At 37.8% G+C, this 20,306-nt stretch overlaps 1 protein-coding gene across 2 annotated transcripts; it reads left to right on the top strand.

Moving 5' to 3' along the window:
• The first annotated feature begins 565 nt into the window (after nucleotides 1-565).
• On the top strand, nucleotides 566-20,038 carry LOC129279108 (kelch-like protein 24). Of its 2 annotated transcripts, XR_010296106.1 has the most exons (8): nucleotides 566-1,162; nucleotides 8,162-8,771; nucleotides 9,512-10,749; nucleotides 12,273-12,557; nucleotides 14,533-14,809; nucleotides 16,629-16,850; nucleotides 17,284-17,874; nucleotides 19,663-20,038. XR_010296106.1 is itself a non-coding variant. In XM_064111390.1 (7 exons), the coding sequence occupies exons 2-7, from the start codon at nucleotides 8,360-8,362 to the stop codon at nucleotides 17,508-17,510; spliced, it is 2,661 nt and encodes an 886-aa protein (XP_063967460.1). In that variant the 5' UTR covers nucleotides 566-1,162; nucleotides 8,162-8,359; the 3' UTR covers nucleotides 17,511-19,280. The 2 variants fall into 2 exon arrangements, 1 of the variants encoding a protein (XP_063967460.1); XM_064111390.1 differs by lacking the exon at nucleotides 19,663-20,038 and having other exon boundaries at nucleotides 17,284-19,280.
• The last annotated feature ends 268 nt before the right edge of the window (nucleotides 20,039-20,306 follow it).

Raw genomic sequence — 20,306 nt, 5'->3', positions numbered from 1 at the left:
GGAATAACCAATCACGATCTCGTCACATGCCCATGTTGTTCATCATACCCAATATGAACCAATCAGAATCGTCAGATTAGATTTGAAATTGATCGTTCATATTCGTGTTACGGAGGAACTCAGTCAGGGGATCCCTGCATGAATTACCATGTCGTTTGCTTCGATCATCAAGGCACGACTCCCCGGATTCTTTACATTGAAACACGATGATGATCTCACTGGATGCCAATCTGTTGCCAATTTGGCGCGTCTCACTGGAGATTAGTGATGAATTAATATCGATACTTTTTTTCAGAGTAAGCCCGCAAATGAAATATAATCGTAAAGACTTCTTTTGACTGAGTTATCTTAAGAAATATATTTTATGAATACTTTGATTTTATTGTTTACATGATTTCAGCTCCGTCGCTCTAAACCATTTTAGAATTTATTTCGACGTTCGCCGATTGGCAACAATCACAAGTCATCACAAAATCATCGCGATGCGTTTCGTCTGGGTACTATTCGAAAATCTCTTCTCACATCTCTCTCTCTCTCTCCCTGCTCCCCCCTCTCCACCCCGTCTATCCGTCTCATTTCAATACTGCCCTAGCATTCTCCTTTCCCCTCTCTCACTCTATCTGTCTCTTTCGACCTTCCTTCGCCCCCTCTTTCATCTCCTATTCCCCTTTCGCTGTCTGGCATTCTTCTTTCTCCCCTCCCTCCCCACCTCTTAGTTTCTACTCCCCCTCTCTCTCTCTTTCTCTTCCTCTTATGAGATGAGCAGCCTTCTGTTCTACGTAGCCCTCAACCTCCGTTGCATCACCACGGTACTTTCATCCACCGCAAGTAAATAATCAACACGTAAAGGCGTATACATGTTTGAGTGAGTTCCAATAGCTGATGACATGACTATTATGGTTTCGGTGTGTTTCGATCTAACTACGACAGTCGTTTTGGAATGGTGTGGGCTATTATGACATGAATTGTTACCACGAAGACCGATGTGAACATCTACGACAGCCTCATTTCGGGAAGTTAGAATAAAGACTGTGAACATCCGGATGATATGTCGTCTGTGAATAATCTTTATTGGAATAATGTCATGATGGTCGATGTTAGTATGGATAAAGACAACGTTTGTGTGAAAGACAAAACTTCGGGGTAATCAGGAGCGTAAAAGGTAACTTTTTTACATAGCAATTCGACTCTTGTGATATGGAAAACAAAATAGCGCTAATGCGTGTGTTGACAGTTTGATCACCTACTGGACTTTTAGAAGATGTGATTTACACTTAACTAGCATGCTCAAAGTGAACATGGTGAAGATGATTCTAATAGTGTTTACTGTGTCAAAATATGCCAAGGAGTGTGCTCACAGTGGATTCACAGTGTGTCCACACCCTGAACTATGTGAAGATATCATTCACACTGTCATTTGGCTCAGGTTTAACAGTGAGTAGATACTTCCACACTGTGTAGGCCTGCACAGTGTCCTTACTGTACACAGTGTGTTCCCATAGCAGCATACAGTATGTGAAAGCGTGATTCACATTTTTAAAACGCTGAAAGTATCAAACAGTATGTAGATGATTTCGCATTGTGTGTAATATTGCATTCCACACTGTGAACACACTGCGAACATACTGTGAACACACTGTGAACACACTGCGAACATACTGCGAACATACTGAGAACACACTGAGAACACACTGCGAACACACTGTGAACACACTGCGAACACACTGCGAACATACTGTGAACACACTGTGAACACACTGCGAACATACTGTGAACACGCTGTGAACATACTGTGAACACACTGCGAACATACTGTGAACACACTGTGAACACACTGCAAACATAATGTGAACACACTGTGAACACACTGTGGACACACTGTGAACACACTGTGTTCTTTGCAGCAGGGAAAAGCCTATATTTTAATAATGATCAATTACTTATCTTTATTAGTTTGACTGATTCCCCATGCAAATTATGTCTGGTACCTAAAACCTGAGCATGATCAATGCGTACAAGTTTTATAATGATCTTTTTTAAACTTTTTTTTAATAAAATAAATGGAAATTCTTTGAGAGGACAAAGATAATCAAAAGTAAACTCAGTGAAAATGGATTAACGAGACTCCATCAAATATACCGCGTTTCTTTGCAAATAGGAAGTTATAAAATCAATTGAGGTGAATCAATAATATATTTTGATTTATCCCTTCCGCACCCAATTCCCGTTTGCTGAAAAAAAATTAATATGCCTATTGCAGCCTTTGGCGAAGTTATTTGTATAGAAAGGTATTGACAGACATGAAAAACAAACCCATTAATATGGAATGTTGATTTCTTGTGGTTTATCTCTGCAATTTGTAATCAAAACGGGTCTTTTTGTACTCTATATGCGAGTAAATAATCATATCAGAGTCAGACCGACAAGATGACTTTCTACGGTCTTCATATGCCATAATGCATCTTTTATTTTGTTCTTGAGCATTCATGCAATGCAACACAAACATTTTCGTGTTCATCTAGGACTACATGGCAGCAACATGTCAGATTATAACAGCATAATAAGGGCAGCATCATAATGCAAGTATAAAAAATGCGCCAATTTGTATAATGAATGAAATATAATTCAATTTTTCACTTTGAGGTTTTGGTTTGCTGTCGTTTTGCCACTGTCTTGATTTGTGACCTTAAAAAAAAAGTTAAGATCAGCACATCTCATCGTGGCTGGCCTGATAAAACCTCGTATCTGAAAATGTGAACAATTTGAGGGCAGCATAGAAAAGGTTGTATTTAAAAAATCGAGCAATGGTAACCGTTTCATATTGCCTGAAAACAATAGAAAAGAACTTAAAGAAGGGAAGAAGGTTGCCGCATACATTCGTAATTCCGAAGCTTCGTTATTCCGAAGGTTCGGTTATTCCGAAGGTTCGTATTTCCGAAGGTTCGTAATTCCGAAGGTTCGTAATTCCGAAGGTTCGTTAATCCGAAAACGAAATAAGGTTCGTAATTCCGAAGGTTCGTTAGTCCGAAAACGAAATGAGGTTCGTAATTCCGAAGGTTCGTTAATCCGAAAACGAAATGAGGTTCGTAATTCCGAAGGTTCGTTAGTCCGAAAACGAAATGAACAACGAACCTTATTTCGTTTTCGGACTAACGAACCTTCGGAACAACGAACCTTATTTCGTTTTCGGATTAACGAACCTTCGGAACAACGAACCTTATTTCGTTTTCGGATTAACGAACCTTCGGAACATCGAACCTTATTTCGTTTTCGGATTATCGAACCTTCGGAAAAACGAACCTTCGGAATAACGCCACAAATGTTCGGATTGACGAACCCTTTTACGTTTTCGGATTAACGAACATCGAGGTATAGGCAATTTACGTGTTTCGGAATTACGAACCTTCGGAATTACGAAGTGTAACCGAAGGTTGCTACCCATGTCATGCATGTTGTAACTCTAAAATCTAGCTTATTTTGAGCTGTCATTAATATATTCAAATTTTGAGATACGAGAGTATCATTTTATCAACACAGCAGCGACGTGACAGATGCATCTTCCGTTCTATGTTCTTTTTGTTTGTGTTCGTTGCAAAGTAATGCCACGGCACTGTTGTTAACATATTTGTCTTATATTTTAGTTCATTTTATGGGGTATAGAACCACAGTAGGAAGAAAAATATGAGGCCACAACACGCATGTTTAACTTTAAATGACTTTGTAAATACTACCTAAGACGATGTCACGAATGGACGAGGAAAGAATAAAGTTCGAGACCTGTAAACACATGAATTTCCATTCCTCTTTTGAAGTTACGATCCAATAATTGACATTGGCAAATATGTTTCATTAAATGACATTTAAATGAATGGGCTTACCCGTCATGTTCATCAATCTTATATCAGTACTTTAAAATCGAAGCAATTGCTAATAGGGATGTGTCATGGATAGACATTTTCTGTTTCTTTATTGCTTATTTTTATTTTTCTTCTTTTCTTCATCTTCTTCTCCCTTTTCGCCTTCTTCTTCTTATTATTTTTCTTCTTCTCTCTCTCCTTCTTCTCCTTCTTTTTCCTTTTTCTTCTTCTCTCTCTCCTCCTTCTCATTCTTATCCTACTCCTCCTCTTCTTCTTCTTCTTTTAAATAAATGTGTGCTCTTCATATAATATCCTTTATCGTCCAAATAATTCATATTTCAGACGTTTTCAAATAAAATATACCAACACTTTGAAGAACTAAAATTGGGAGAGGAAGTTAGACAAAGAAAACCACGAGAGTCTCAGATAGAAATGTCTTTACTCTTAACTATACATATAATACATGTATCAGGAAAACAAATGAACAAATTGGCGATAAAATCACGTGAGTAAACAACGTAATATTTGTTTAATGTCTGTATGCTATATCCAATATTTACTTGGTACTCACTATTGGTTGAGGGTTATAGCTTTATTTATTCTGATACCCAGTATAGATATGTATCACGTTTTCTCGTCAAAAACACGTCATTCATGCTCATTGGCGGCGGAAGCCAAAAATTTTAGAGGGGGACCACCAAATTTGTTTGACAAGCAAAAAAAAAAAAAAAGATTCCTCCTCCTCAACCAAAACAATTAGGGAGGACGCAGGAAACAAAATTGACAAGCAAAAAAAAAAAGGTTATAAACCAAAAATTTTTAGCAAGCAAAAAAAAAAGGTTGTCAACAAAAAATTTAGGGGGATCACCCCCCACCTCAAATTTAGGGGGGACACGCCCCCCCTCCCGCCCCCGCTTCCGCCGCCTATGTTCATGCATATACTTACTTATGCTACTTGTGGATACTTATGGATGCTTCTGCCCCGGGCTTCTGCACGCAGTCTTAGACTCTGTATTCAGCTCCAAATTCTGTCTACTCTTTACATGCTTAAGGTTGGCCGGATCATGTTCTCGTGGGTCAGTGTCAAACTTGAACTTCACTGGTTCACATTTCCAATACTTACCCAAACCATTCTCGAAGCTGTGGACACTGGTACATGCATTCACTAATTATTACTTAGACTATTCCAAGGTTTCCTCATTCCTATGTACAATTTTTTTTAAAATGACCTCTGGTAGGCCCATGCACCTGACCCAAATCTGGCACTACCTCCTGCTCATACCTGTGAAACAAATTATATGTTTCGATTATATCTCCTCGCGCACGGCGATATGCTAATGTATAGGAAGTTTTAGTTGAATCAATCTTTGTTCATATGAAAGTTTCTTTACCTCAGGAACGAACTAAGTGGCCCTTCTTTGTACGTTTTCTAGTGCTTGAATATGTTTCTTTAAGTATGGACTCCATAGTGTATGAGCATACTCCAAATGAGGTCTAATCAGTGATTTGTATATAGGAGTAAAAAGTTCTCCTTATGAAGATAAACGAATGTTCTAATTAGATTCACTAGCATATTGGCTTTATTTATCTTTGACTGAAAGTGCTGGTCAAAACTAAGCTTTTTGTCAACAGCGCTTTGTATCCTCTGGAAAAAGCGCTATTTAACTCCAATTATTATTATTATTAACCATCACTGCTAAATCTTTACCAGCTTCAACTTGTGATAGATTATGTGTGACATTATCTTGTGTCATTGTATTGTCATTAAATTCATCATTCTTTTTACCAAGTACACAGCATTTATCTGGGTGAAACTTTAATAGCCACTTGTCAAACCATGAAACAAGACGATCTAAGTCTGCTTGTAGTAACTCAGCATTATTGTCATTTTTAATGCTTTTATATCTTGGTGTCATCCGCAAATGAATAAACAATAGGTGCCTACTTGACGAAATCTGATCTGGCAGATCATTAATATACATTACAAAAAGCAGGGGTCAAAGGACCCTTGCGGTATTCCGCTGGTTACATCTAGCCCAGTCAGAGAACACACTATTCACACAAACACGGTGCTGTCGACCGACAAGAAATGACCTGTCCCACTCACATATGAGCTTAGATATGCCAAATCCCTCAACTTTGGGCTAAAAGTCTCTGGTGTGGGACCTTATCGAAGGCTTTCATGAGTTCTATAGTAGGTAGATGACATCAACTGCACCACCAACCTCCAACATATTTGTCCAACCATCTAGAACATTGAGTAATTTCATTTTTCATTTCATTTCATTTATTGATTCCACTTTTAAAACAAATAACATAATATGCATAACAAATGTATTCGTAAACATAGTGTATCAAAGATCAAATTAAATATCTAATATAAGTATTCAAACATAAGGTACACTACGAGATGTAAAAAAAGTGAGGAGCCTAAATAAAAAGCAGAGCTTGTAGAAAATTATTCTCCCATTGGGAGAAAATATAAGTTGTTACTTTGAGCGAACAAATGTGGAAACGGAATACATATTTATTACATAGATTGTTTTACACAAAATATATCGGAAGGCATCAAGTTACCAGAAAATGATGAAGTAGAAAAAAGAATAACAATAGTAAGATAAAATGAAATTGGAACATATTGTTGATATTAAAACTCAAAATTTTTCGAGTGGTCGCTCTGCTCTCGTGCTTAATCTATTCTCACAAGATTTTGTCCATAATAAAACCCTTATTGCAATGGTTATATCCGCCACATTATGAGAGTATGATTATAATGAGTCCATTTGTGAATTGTATGATATACCAATGAATCTTAGATATAGTAATGAATTTGATCATAAACCAATAAATAAAAGGGGTGGGGGTCATACACTTGTTTCTTTGTGGAAGACCGGGGATAATTTTCAAATCTTCAAATATAAATAACATTCATTGTAAACATTGCACAATTAGTCTTCGGACTACAGCATTGTATTCTGTTTTATATCTAATAAACCGAATTGAATTGAATTTGTACCAAAATATAAGACCGCATTCCGTGACTCTGCAGCGACAAGGGAACATCGGCTTGTATGTTTACCCAGGTAACCATGGTAATTAAACATTACTATGAAATGCGGTTGCCTTTGGCAGTGTGGGGACCACAATCATTAGATTTATTTTGTCCATACGCGGCGTGGCAGCTATATTTCACCTTTTTGAAAATACATTCATGTTTGTTTTATTGTTTATTATTGTGATTTGTATTTGCCAAATAATAATAACATCAATAATAATAATAATGATAATAATAATCATAATGTTAATAATAATAATAATATTTTGATAATGATAATACTAATAACAATGATGATTACAATATTAATGATAATAATAGTAATAATAATAGTAATAATAATAAGGATAACAATGCTAAAAAAAAAACAGTTCCAATGTTTGTATCCCCACGCCTACATTGCACGGGAAGAAATCCTTTTACGCGTGTTAACCCCCAATCACTGAGGCTTTATAAACCTTCCCTGTAAGTCTGTAACAACCTCATCACTTTTCACGAATGAATATCATCTAATGTTCAATCACCGTGCTTGCATACCTGCCATTCTTCCCACATAGCGTCTTGAGGAGCCTACGTGCATTGGCAAAGACCTCCCGCATGAACTAGATAATTATAACTCTTTGACTCCAGACGGTGGAGATAATCTGTGTCATCATGGACCCATGCACAAGTAGAAAAATCGAGGAAGATACGTCATAGTCGTATCACGTGAAAGCGTGTTCATACTTACTTTCAAAACTGTGTACCTGGAACATGATTATACACAGCAAAAACTGTGGTGTTGCTAATGTAGGGACACACCAGTAATTTTACTCCAGTTTTATTTTTTGGTGCTAGTTCAACTCCTGTTTGGGTTTTATTGCAACACATTTGGTTATTACTTTTACACTCTTTGGTGTTTTGTTTAATCTCTAGGGTGTAATTTTAACACCTAAGGGTGTAGTCCTCTAGGGACACCGGCTGGTGTCACTTTTAACACCCAAGTTCTTCAGTGTATATGTATTTTACTATATAATTTTCCATCAACTCTCTTAATAATATGTCATTTTTTGCATAAGCCTTTTTAGACAATAGTACATTCAATGATTAAGGTTTTGATTGATAATTGTTGGCGCATATTATATTTTGTGATATTTTTCCCTCATTAATTTGCAGCACTGATTTAAACAACCTCTTAAGCTCTTGTTTAGCTATGATACTACTTCTAATGATAATATTCAGTTATATCTCCTCTCCTCTCTTTGTACAGTTACTCGCACAACCGATAGCCCTGTGTTAAAGAAATTCGCCAACGAATAAAATTCATTCAGAGACAACATGTGAGCTTGTATGAAGAGAACTCCATTTTGGTGATAAAACTACTTAAATGCGTACTTCAAGGTAAAATCGGACACCAGATTGTTCTCAGTGATACCTGGACCAACTGGATAAACTGAATATACCAGACATGGCAGAAGCAATGCATGAGCCGGACACACCTAGCTGTCCTCCCATCAGCGACTTTGAAATGGATATGATGCGGATGGAGCAGATGGCCCTACTTCTAGAGGAAGAAGGGGAAGCTTCGCTCCATCTATTCTCCCAAACTTCCAGCGAAAGCTTGGACTTCTCGAACCCTCAGCAGCCTTACTGGAACGAACCCAGGTACAACCGCAGTGAAGTCCCAAGCATCCTTGTTTCAGGGATTGGCAACGATGACCAGTCTGAGATCGGCGGGGAAGTGTCCCTGGCGATGAGCAAGGTGCGGATGAGTGAAGCAGCCGAAGGCCACACAGGACCCTTTGCAGAAGCGACCCCTGGAGGGGGTGCAATTCCAAAGTCAGGAGTCAGACGGAGTGTTTCTGTAGAGAGTTCTGGAGGTAGGATTAAAAATCAGTCACCAATTGTAGAAAATTGATCTCTTTACCTCTTACCGAAATAACCTACATTATACATTATATTGATAGCATTATTAATTCTTTTTTAATGCAGTAATAGTCTACAAGATTGAAATCTCACTCAGATAAATTAGGGGAAATGCATTATCTGTGATATGAGGCTAATATTTGTAGATATGAATTTGCAGAATGTGACTCTAAACCGACCATTTTGAATTCCAAGTCAATTTGCATTACGCAATCATTTCATGAAAATGCTGTCGATCAAGGAGCATTTGTATGACGTCATGTATGTATAAAGTTTAAAACCCTCATGACACCGAATGTCATAAAATTATAGGCCCGTATTCTGAAGTCGGGTGTAATTTAAACTCGGGTTTAAAGTTGTGGTTTAGGTATGGAAAGTCAACTGTGACATAAATCACTAACAGCAGAGATATTATATTTCAGCTCATTTGACTCTCAAATCATTCTCATTTGTCCAGGAATTTTGAATAGATAATTGTCTTCACAATCAAAGAACCAGGAAAGAGCAGAGTAAACATAAAAAAACATACAATGCAATACAAATTTTGACACTCTTGGCTTACCATAATTTTAGCACAGAGTTAGACCATGGTCTAAGTTAAACCCGACTTCAGAATACGGGCCATAACATTTATTGTTTTTTGTCAAATGTAAAATTCATCCATATCTGCACATTTTGAATCCTTTTCTTTCAGGTAATTGGGACAGTTCTGATGCTAGCCACACAAGTGCTTCCTCAAGGCGATGTCTTACCAACCATCCTCACCATGCATTAGAACTTATGTCCATTCTCAACGACATGCGTATCGCTGGTGATATGATAGACCTCAAGGTGCTATCAGGTGACAAGAAATACCTCTGTCATCGAGCCATCATTGCCGCGGGGAGTCCTCTCATAATGAACCTTCTGGAGTCGCAGCACATTAAGCTTAGAAAGAGGAGTGACAAACTTGTCGTTGATCATATCCGAGCAGACTATGTCAAACAGATTATAGATTTCGTGTACACCTCCAAGATGGGAATCGGTTTCCAGAATGCACAGGAAATGCTTTCATTGAGTTTCGGACAATCTGCATTCTTGAACAAATCAGTTGAGCTGGCCTGTAGTGACTATCTTGTTGGACAATTCTGTCTTGACGCGGGAAGTGAGACGTCCTCCTTGAGTGCCGTTCCGTCATCGATTCTTTCTTCAGGAGAGGACGATGTGTCATCCAGTGGAACAGAGTGTAGCTTCCAGGAACATAATTATCCTTTAGATGTCCTCCATGTGCTGAACGAACATCGCAAGAGTAAGAGATTTACAGACCTGATCTTGTCTGTTGAGGAAGTGTCTTTTCCATGCCACCGGGCTGTCATGGTTGCAGTCAGTCCATACTTCCGAGCGATGTTCACGTCTGGTATGAGAGAAATCCGCGAGGAAGAGGTGGAACTCAAAGGCATCCGAAGCGATATCTTCAGCATCCTTCTGGACTTCATCTACACCTGTCGCCTGGCCATCAACGAGGACAACGCCCAGGATATGCTGGAGATGGCCAGCTTCCTGCAGCTCGTCTCTGCGGTCAACGCCTGCAGTCAGTTCTTCAGAGACCATCTCGATGTCCAAAACTGCCTTGGAATCATCAACTTTGCCAAACTCTACAGCTGTGATCAACTCTTCGACCATGCGTTTTTATTCATTCTGACTTACTTCAAGGATATTATGCTAACCGATGACTTCCTTTTGCTCTCAGTTAACCAACTGGCATCATTTGTTCTTGATGATCGTCTCTCTGTGAAGAATGAAGAACTTGTCTTTGAAGCCGTGATGATATGGCTCAAACAGGACATCGAAGGGAGGATGAAATTAATGCCTAAGGTTCTTCGACATGTCCGATTACCGTTGATTGAACCAGAGTACGTTGAACAATACATCAAACATGACCCCATCTTACAGGTATGGTATGTTAATCATTATTTTTATTTTTATTTTATTTTTTATGTATTAATTTACTATAAATACTACCGATATGTTTCTTTATTTTAACTGGTATATATACAGTGTACATGGTGTGAGTAAAAAAAAAAACACCTTGACACCTCACAAATCCCTAATTTAAGGAGAAATAAGTCATTAACAAATAATTGTTATATATGGCCTGAACGAATATGTTCTTCTGAATAATTTGATACCATTTTTATGTGGTATATATCAATGCTTTGATGAGCAGGAGGTATTCTTTACAGTGATATAAATTTTGATTTGCGCCAAAGTAAGGCATGACTGCAATGAATAATCAAGATGCCAATGATGTCATAATCCTACAACGGTTGCATTAAAATCCATTTCAAAACACTTTTTCAATAATTTACATTATTATTTTATAAACACTCTTTAATACAATTCTCAAGTTAATTTCAGTGAAAAGGGATTTGCAGACATTTTTCTTTTTACTAACTCACGTATCATTATGACATCATTGGCATCTGGATTCATTCATTGCATTCATGCCTTGCTTTGGCGCAAGTCAAAATTTACACTACTGTAATGAATACATATTGATTATCCAAGAATTAACAAAAACCAGATAAATATGGTATTAAATTTATTGGGAGAAGATACCCTTTCCAGCTATATATCATGATTATGCGTTCATGACATTTTCCCCCTTAAAATGGGGTATTGTGAGGTGCCATTTTTTTCTTTACTCACACGGTATATATATATATATATATATATACATATATATATATATATATATATATATATATATATATATATATACATATATATATATATATATATATATATATATATATATATATATATATATATATATATATATATATATGTTTACTTATTTATTTATGTGCAATACCATTGGTACGATAAAGCAGATACTATAAGAGCAATGGGGAACCAAAGAAGCTGCTAAAAACCTTTCATAGATTTGTCCTCTGGTCCACTATGTGAGACGTCGACACAATGATCATAGAATATCATATGTAAAGAAACAACAACAGCGCTATACAGAAAAGGGATGGATATAGAGAAGATATGAGCCATATACTCCTATTTCAATTATTTCACGTCTGCCCTTATTCCCTATGGGTATATCTGTTGCTTTGACCATGGAACTAATTGGTCCATGGTTTGACCTATATCTGGTCTTATCTTGTATCTGTCTCTGTATACATTCATGAAGGTTTATTTAGATCATTTGAAGTCAAGCGGTGTCGTGTCTTGTAAACAGTAGGGGAAAAAAATTGACAAGAAAAAAAAGTTTTAACTAGAATGAAATTTTGTTATTATTGGGGTATTCATTTTTCCAAGGGGTTTGCGCTAAACCAAGCTTGTATGGGTCTTTGATCCATTTTGAAAGATTTTTTTATTATTTTTAGAATGTGTATTTTAACCGTGGATTGGCATGAGAACAGTGTTTATATTGAAGACGGATTTTTGGTTGATATTCATGGTAGGAGGACGCGTCATGCCAGGCCATTATTGGAGAAAGCCAGTTACTCCGGGAGAGGGGTGCTAGCTGCCATCATATCGATGATCCAAGGCTCAAGCTACGGTACTCAATGACCACCGAAGTACTGGTCACCGTCGGCGGCTTCGATGACCGACAGAAGTGGGTCCGCGACGTTTGGTGCTTCAATCCAAAGGATTCGTCGTGGCATGCCCTCGCCCCTTTCCCGGGAAAGAATCGAAGATTTGCCGCCGTGGCTCTGGACAATGATATTTACATCATTGCCGGACAGGTATTAAATGATTGTGCTTCAAAATGTTTAAATTTAGGCCTATTAATAAGAGATTCGTTGGGGATATGTGACTGTTCCTTAGTAAAGCTGTCTCCCCTGGATTAACGTTATAGTCAGCGTATGCCGACGTACATTGACTTTGGTAAAGCCGTTTTCTTAACCCTACTTCTTAAGGTCAAAAATTGCTTATCATTATTACACATACATGTAAAATTATTAATATGAATAATTCGAATTCGTACTATTTGTGTTGTTCGCAAAATGCAATCCTTGATATCAAAAGTGGAATGCGTGATATCATGAAGTGGGATTATAAAGGAGGAGATGATTTGCCACATGTAGAGTGCGTGCATGGACATCCTGGGCCTATACGTTAAAGGGGAATCCAGCCTTGGCCATAGAATGTTGTGTTGGGAAGGAGAAAAATAAATTAAAAAGAATGGTGAAAGTTTGAAAGAAATCGGACAAGCAATAAGAAAGCTATAGCTGCTTTAAAAGTGAGATCACTAATAGCACGTAGATTTCAAATTGACAACTGGGTAAGTAAATTATGACAATCGGCAAGGACAACTTTCCTATAGGCCAAGTACTTTATTATCAGGGATTTGTGGTTTTCTCCTAAGTACCCATTCCCCTGGGGCAGTAATCTAAATATGACCCAGGTAGTATATTACTTAATGTCCTCATGAAAGAAAAATATAATTTGCAATAAAACTTTTGGGAAAAATGACATTTTAGCCATAATATGTATTGAAGTCTCCATGAGTATAGTGGTTACCAATATTTACAACTTTTAAAAATTCATAACTTTCTTGTTGTTTGTCCAATATTGTTCAAACTTTCACCTATCAACTTGTCTGATTTTTCTTTTTCTTATAAAAACAAGTTTTTATTTGGGTTGGATTCCCCTTTAATGGCTAAAACGAGATTTATCTGATTAACCACAACTACCTGATTACGGAAATCCACCAATGCCGTCCCTCTGGAAACACATTGTTTGGTAATTTTGCGTGATTAAAGCCTACATCCGAGAAAGCATTTTGAATGGTAATTTGCATTCTAGATGTTGGCGTCGCTGGCTTTCCATAGTCGTGATTCATGGGATCAATCTCAACTTTTTAAAAGACAGAATCGGTTCCAAGACATTTGCTCCGGCGACAATCGTTCGGCTCTAAATTCCACACACTAATCAAATTACGAACTGCAACCCTGCGTTTAAGACAATACCCTACCCTAAACCTAACACGAAACCCTATTGCAATCCTAATCCAAACCCTACATCTTAGACGAAATTAAGCCCGGAGAAATTGTCGCAGTCCTGAGAAAATATCGTGTCACCCGGGACCAAGTCAGCCTCTTTAGTGACGGTATTTTACAGAAAACGTTCTGATTCTATACTCTTTAAATACTTGCTGGAACGCTGCCGAATTCCAACTTTCCCCTTTTCCATGACATTCCTTGACAAGATATCGTTGGTTCTATGAACAGAAGGAGACTGCATGGCTCATCCACGGATTGTTTTGTTATTTTTTACCTGGGGATGTTTCACAAAAATTTAAATATTGCTCTAAATTGCACGTTCTTTGTAATAAATATAATGACTTAAAAAATACCCGCCACAGAATTATCTTATTTTGGAAAACAAATGTATCAAGAAGTATTAGTTATTTAAACATGATAATAAATCCCCATTTTTTTTATTAATTCATTAACAAATAATTATTCATTATTACAACAATCTATAAAATTTCTCTCAGAATGAGAGTCCGAAATTTTAGAATGACTGTATATTTTCTTTAACATGTTTTCCTGAAGAGTTTTGTCATACAAGTAATGAAACTGTATTATTTCAAATGACTGTCACAACTTCTATGAACTATTATTTTAAATTTGCTTGGCGACGTAAATTACAAGAGAAATGAATACAATCTATAAGATCGGACCGTTTATCTTTTCTTTCTCCGAAATATTCAAGGCAGATCATGGCGATCGCATGTCTGAAACCCTCCCTGATGTCTGGCGGTACGACTCCATCACCAACCGCTGGTCCCAGGTGGCGAGTCTGAACACGCCGCGTTTCGCTCATGGCGCCGCAGTCGTTGACGGTTTCATCTACGTCGTCGGGGGCAAGATGGGCTGGGCAAGACGATTCAACGATGTCGAGAGGTATGACCCATCAAAGAACACTTGGACTGTCATCACTCGGATTAAAGGAAGTTACTTGGAGAAACCAGTCTTGTCGTCTCACGAAGGTAATTGAGAACAGGTGTTACGCCTTTTTATTTGCAATTATTTCCAAAATGTTTCAATTTGATTTCACCAACAAGATATGCACAACATAATTATATGTCTCTAATCTTAGAAGAGCCTCCTCCCAAATCTACATCAATCTTTCCATGTAATTAAAAAAAAAACTATATCAGTTAACATTATGGATTGTGGAAGAAATCTTCAAAAACTTTTCTTGTTAAATCAGGCTATTACATCTATGGAACCGGGAAGAGATATGCCTAAACATAACTAACATTTTGTCGTTGGAGATTTTTCTAATTTCTCATTTTCGATAACACTGTTCTTGATAACGTTTCAGAGACCAGGGCCCCGTCTTACAAAGAGTTGCGATTGATCCGATCAATCGCAACTATGGTCGGCCAGCAACGTCAACATATCAAATGCATGTTTGTTCAAAACAAATTCTAGATATGAATGTATATCCATAAATTCATTGATTTCTTGACAATTTGGTGTGTTCTCCCTTGTTTACAAAGGACATTTTACAAATTTCCTATAGAAGAAATTATGACACTGATGGATTTCCATAGAGTTACGATTGATTGGATCGATCGTAACTCGTTGTATGTAAGACGGGGCCCTGATTCTTAGTGAACATAGTCCTCTTTGGGCAGCGGAACGGTTTTGAAAGTGGGAGGGGGGGGGTGTAGAGATGGGAGCTGACATGCCAAAATGACAATTAAATGGCAATGTTTACGTTTTTCTACAAGTTTTAAAAAAAAAGTGGGGACTATAAATTATAAAGCCCATAGCCACCCTGGTTCTGCGACCCCTATAGCGAATTAAGTGATCTATGTTGCAGAGAAAATAATGTCTTGGGGAGAAATTCATATATACATGTATTACAATGTCTATCACTGAAACTGTTATTCTTTCTCAGTCACTGTGCATAGTGGCTCAGTTGTAGAGCGCGAGGTAGAGTGGTAGGGTAGAACACCCAGCTCATGAACGAGAAGTTGTTTGAAAATGGGACCTTGTACCATCTAGCGAAGCGATCGAGAAGGATAACATAGACATATTTTAATATACAGGGTCCACTAGAAGACTACACTGTTAAAAAAACCCGTGATTTTACAGAAAAAAAAGATTTTGCAGAAAGCAAGAACAGAATCATTCTGCAAATTCATAAGACAGGAATTTTCTGCAATTTAACAGAACAGGTCTGTTTGAAAAGGGGAAAAGGGTGTTTTATTCAAGAAAATTTGTAAGATTCCATACACTAAATACCAATTTCCTGTAAGATTACGCAATCTGGTAATATTACAGGTGTTCTCGAGACTCTGCTGCAGGAACTTCTTTTATTTCAAGGATACATTTTCTAACAGTGTAGCTGAAGTGGCTTCTCTGTGTATATGAGATAGGCCCTATCATTATTATCACCATTATCTATATTATTATTATTATTATTATCATCATCATCATCATGGAGCGTTGTGGCCCAGTGGTTTAGTCTCCGGACTTTGAAACAGAGGGTCTTGGGTTCAATTTCCAGCCATGGCGTAGTTCCCTTCAGCAAGAAATTAATCCACATTGTGCTGCACTCAACCCAGGTGAGGTGAATGGGTACCTGGCAGGAATTTATTCCTTGAAATGCCGAGCGCGTAAAAGCTGCTTGAGGTAATAATATCCAAGTCCTTTGGAAGCGCATAGAGACGTTATTTATAATGTGTTATGTGCTATACAAGAACTGACTATTATCATTATTATCATCATTATTTATGTTATTATCATTATTATTATTATCATTATCATCATCATTATTATTATCTACAATCAAAGGAAAGCTCTACGTGAACGGATATTTTTTCCGCGACCCGGATATAATGCACTGCTATGACCCGGAAGATGACAACTGGATACAGATGTTCAGTTTTCCGCGCGTCCAAGGAGACGGCATCGAGAACGCTGTGGTGGTCAACGACTACGTCTATTATCTGGTCTTCAGAGGATATGACAACTACGTGGTGGTCGTCAACCCTCTTACTGGAGAAAAACTAAGAGGTAAATAAAGCCTTGGTCTCTTTGCTGAAGAACATAGGTCTACATTAATTTTCAGCACTCGCAAACCTCCCTCCTCAATGTGCTTGTCATTATTCTCATTAATTATAAAAGATGATATAGAATGCGTGTACCTAAAACAAAATGTAACGTGGAGGATATGAAATGAAAAGTGTGTTTTACAAATAGAGACATATCTATAGTTTTACAGGATTAAGTTTGTGGGGGAGTCACATGAAAAATTGTTTTGATAGTGTATAAAAAAATGATGTGAGACACACATGGAAAATAAATTAATCTAAATAAAAAAGAATGAAATATCTTTTTAAATATTTTTGTCTACCAATATTTTCGACACCGTATTCATGCCTCCGTGAAAAATTTACTGATCGAAGTGATTTTCTATCCTTCTCTCGCATTTTTCCTTACATTCCAGAGAGTAAGATGACTGACGGAAAGTACCTGTATTCATACGGCGCCACCGTGGTCGGGGACAAGATCTATATCGCGGGAGGAAGCAAATTAGACGCCAGTGTGAACGTGCCTTATCTATTCTGCTACGATCCCGCTCTTGACGAATGGAGTACAGTGGGGAGCATCCCCACACCGCTCTGCGAACACGGGTGCGTTACCATTGAGAAATACATGCCGATCAAGCACTAGACATCGTCGCTTTCGTGTGTATTCTGCAACAGACTTGATTGTTTCGAAAATTGGGTGATTTTTAGTCATCTTTATTCTGCCGTAGTATTTAATTAACACTGGTTCATAAATTGCGTCGGTTTTGGTAATCACCACGATTTCACGAATAATTTGCGAATCAGAGGTCTTTCACGACAGACCAGGAAGAACCTCGTCATTACATAGTGCATTTCTTATAGAGTACCGAAGCGATGACGTCAGTTGCCATGGGGTCATGGCGGCCTGGTTCTAAAAAAATAAACCCAGAGCGTGTTTCTGCCAACGAGATTTCATCGCTTGCACCCTCAGAATGATGGTAATTTTTGCAAATACAAATGTGTATACAGTGCGTCCCAAAAAAAACTATACACTTTTGAAATGGCTGCCAAATAAAAAACTGTACCACTTTGGGGGAAAAGACTTATAGATATGAAAAGCCTATAAAGTCAACTTTCAAATGACACCAAAAAGTTGGAAAACTTTTCATGCTTGAGCGAGCACTGCCCACTGAAACAAAGGGTATGAAAATTAGGGTGGGCTGGAATTAGCCTTCCAATTTCTTTCATTTTTTTTTTGTTTGGTACTTGCAAAGTTGATGGTTATTTGGTGAATTAAAGATCAGTTGTGATCAGTTTGTTGTTTGTGAAAATTTAATGCGTTATTAAATTGAAATTTAATGCATGAGTGATCATGAATTGGGTGCAGCATTTTGTCTTATCATGTGGATCTCAACAATGTGTTCACGACAGTCAGGAGAAGAGGGGGTAATATGACTTAGGTAGGTGAAGTACGTTGATGGGATAAAGGTCAACAGAACATTTAGCAACCCCTCTCACAATCTCACCCCCCCCCCCCGCTTCTCTCCTCCTGAGAGACTAAGCTCAGCTAAAGTAGGATGGGCAGGAATTAGCCTTACAGTTTTTTGAGTGGTTAGTCCTTTGGAACTTGTTAAGCTAAATTAATGAGTGAGATAAGTTTTGGTTTCTTAGGCAAATCTCATGAGTTACTAAATTGAAATGTAATGCATGAGTGAACAGGAATTGTAATTTTATTGTAGCATATTCATCTTGTGAACCTCAAAAGTGTGTTCGTGAGAGTCAGAGTAATGTGATGGTACCCGTTACAAGCAAGAGGGCGAGATATGCTAAGACTTGGTTAAAAGGGCATTCCTCTTCTTTTTTTTCCTTTTACAAATTAAAAGTCATATGTACCCTCCCCTCTCCACCTCCATTTCCCAGCCCCCCCCCTCTCTCTGTCTCACTTCCTGCATCATTTGTAGCCTATTCAAAACTTAACTGCCAAGTGACCGGTGGCTGATGGTCAGTTTTTTTTTCAATGACTACCAAGAAATTTAATGATTATGATGATTAATGAAATAATTAATTGAAAAAAATGTATGTTTGATTGATCACATTGCACATTGAATAAGTTGATTTACTGATAAATTGTTGATTAAATGATTGATAGGAAAAAGTTGATGTCCCAATTCAGAATTAATCATTAAATCAACATTCTGCTCTGGACTTCACGCGTACATGACAATAGCCATCAGTCTCTCAACAGGAGGGAGGGCGGGAGAGAGGGAGGGGGCGGGGGCTGAATGTTCTGTTGACCCTTATTCCATCAACCTACTTCTCTCACTTAAGTCCTATCTCACCCCCTATTCTCCCGACGCCCATGAACACATTGCTGAGATCCACATGATAAATTTGAAATGCTGCCCAAAAAGAGATCCAAATGATAAAGTTTAAATGCTCCCCAAAAAGTGTACCTTGTGTTCACTCATGCATTGAAGTTCAATTTAATAATTTATAAAATTTGCTTAAGCAACCAAAACTGGTCATGGTTGATCATTAATTTATCACATCGCCCTTAACTTTGCAAGTTCGAAAGGATTTGCCTCTCAAAAACTTACATAAATTGGAAGGCTAATTCCAGCCCACCCTAATTTTCATACCCTTTGTTTCAGTGGGCAGTGCTCGCTCAAGCATGAATAGTTTTCCAACTTTTTGGTGTCATTTGAAAGTTGACTTTATTGGCTTTTCATATATGTAGGTCTTTTTCCCCAAAGTGCTACATTTTTTATTTGGCAGCCATTTCAAAAGTGTATAGTTTTTTTTGGGACGCACTGTAGAAGATCGTCAGCAGCGACTCTGTTAAGAACCGGGGTTAAGAACCAGCCGGTTCGTTGTCGTGACCGTGACGTCACATTTCGGAACTTTATTAATGTCTTTCCAGGGGCATTGCCATATTTGGGGGGGGGGTCCAATTGATAAACAAAAAGGGAGGATGAAAAAAAGAGAATTCATTCAGTATCATTTTGAAGAAAAAAATGAACATTATTACAAGCCCTATTATGTACTACTTTTTAGTGCTATGGGCGACATACTTGTTTTACATTCAGATATTGTTTGTATTTTGTGAACGGAAAATATATACATAAATGAATAAATCATATCAAAGAAAAGGTATAAAATGAAGAAAGCAAAATAAATGAAACTATTAACAATTATAGAGTGATGGGCCGGCCGGTATTTCATTTGTTCATTGACGGAAAGCTAAAATCATTTCTAGGTTGCCTTAGTGTGCTACCAAACTACCCTGGCACCGCTCCTGTCTGCAGGGGTAACTCTAGCCTTTTGACAAGTCCTCGTGACTTGACTTTATTATTCGCCGAGTAGTGACTGAAAGGAGACTAGCGGTCGAAGAAGAGAGCTGGCGTAACCCGTGTGAGCGCGAGATCGAGTGGACGTCTCGTTCGCCCTTATTTGAACGATT

The sequence above is a fragment of the Lytechinus pictus genome, chromosome 16 (genome assembly GCF_037042905.1).
Source record: "Lytechinus pictus isolate F3 Inbred chromosome 16, Lp3.0, whole genome shotgun sequence".
NCBI lineage: Eukaryota > Metazoa > Echinodermata > Echinoidea > Temnopleuroida > Toxopneustidae > Lytechinus > Lytechinus pictus.
The sequence above is the reverse complement of the archived record's forward strand: the minus strand, read 5'-3'. Positions and strand labels throughout refer to the sequence as shown.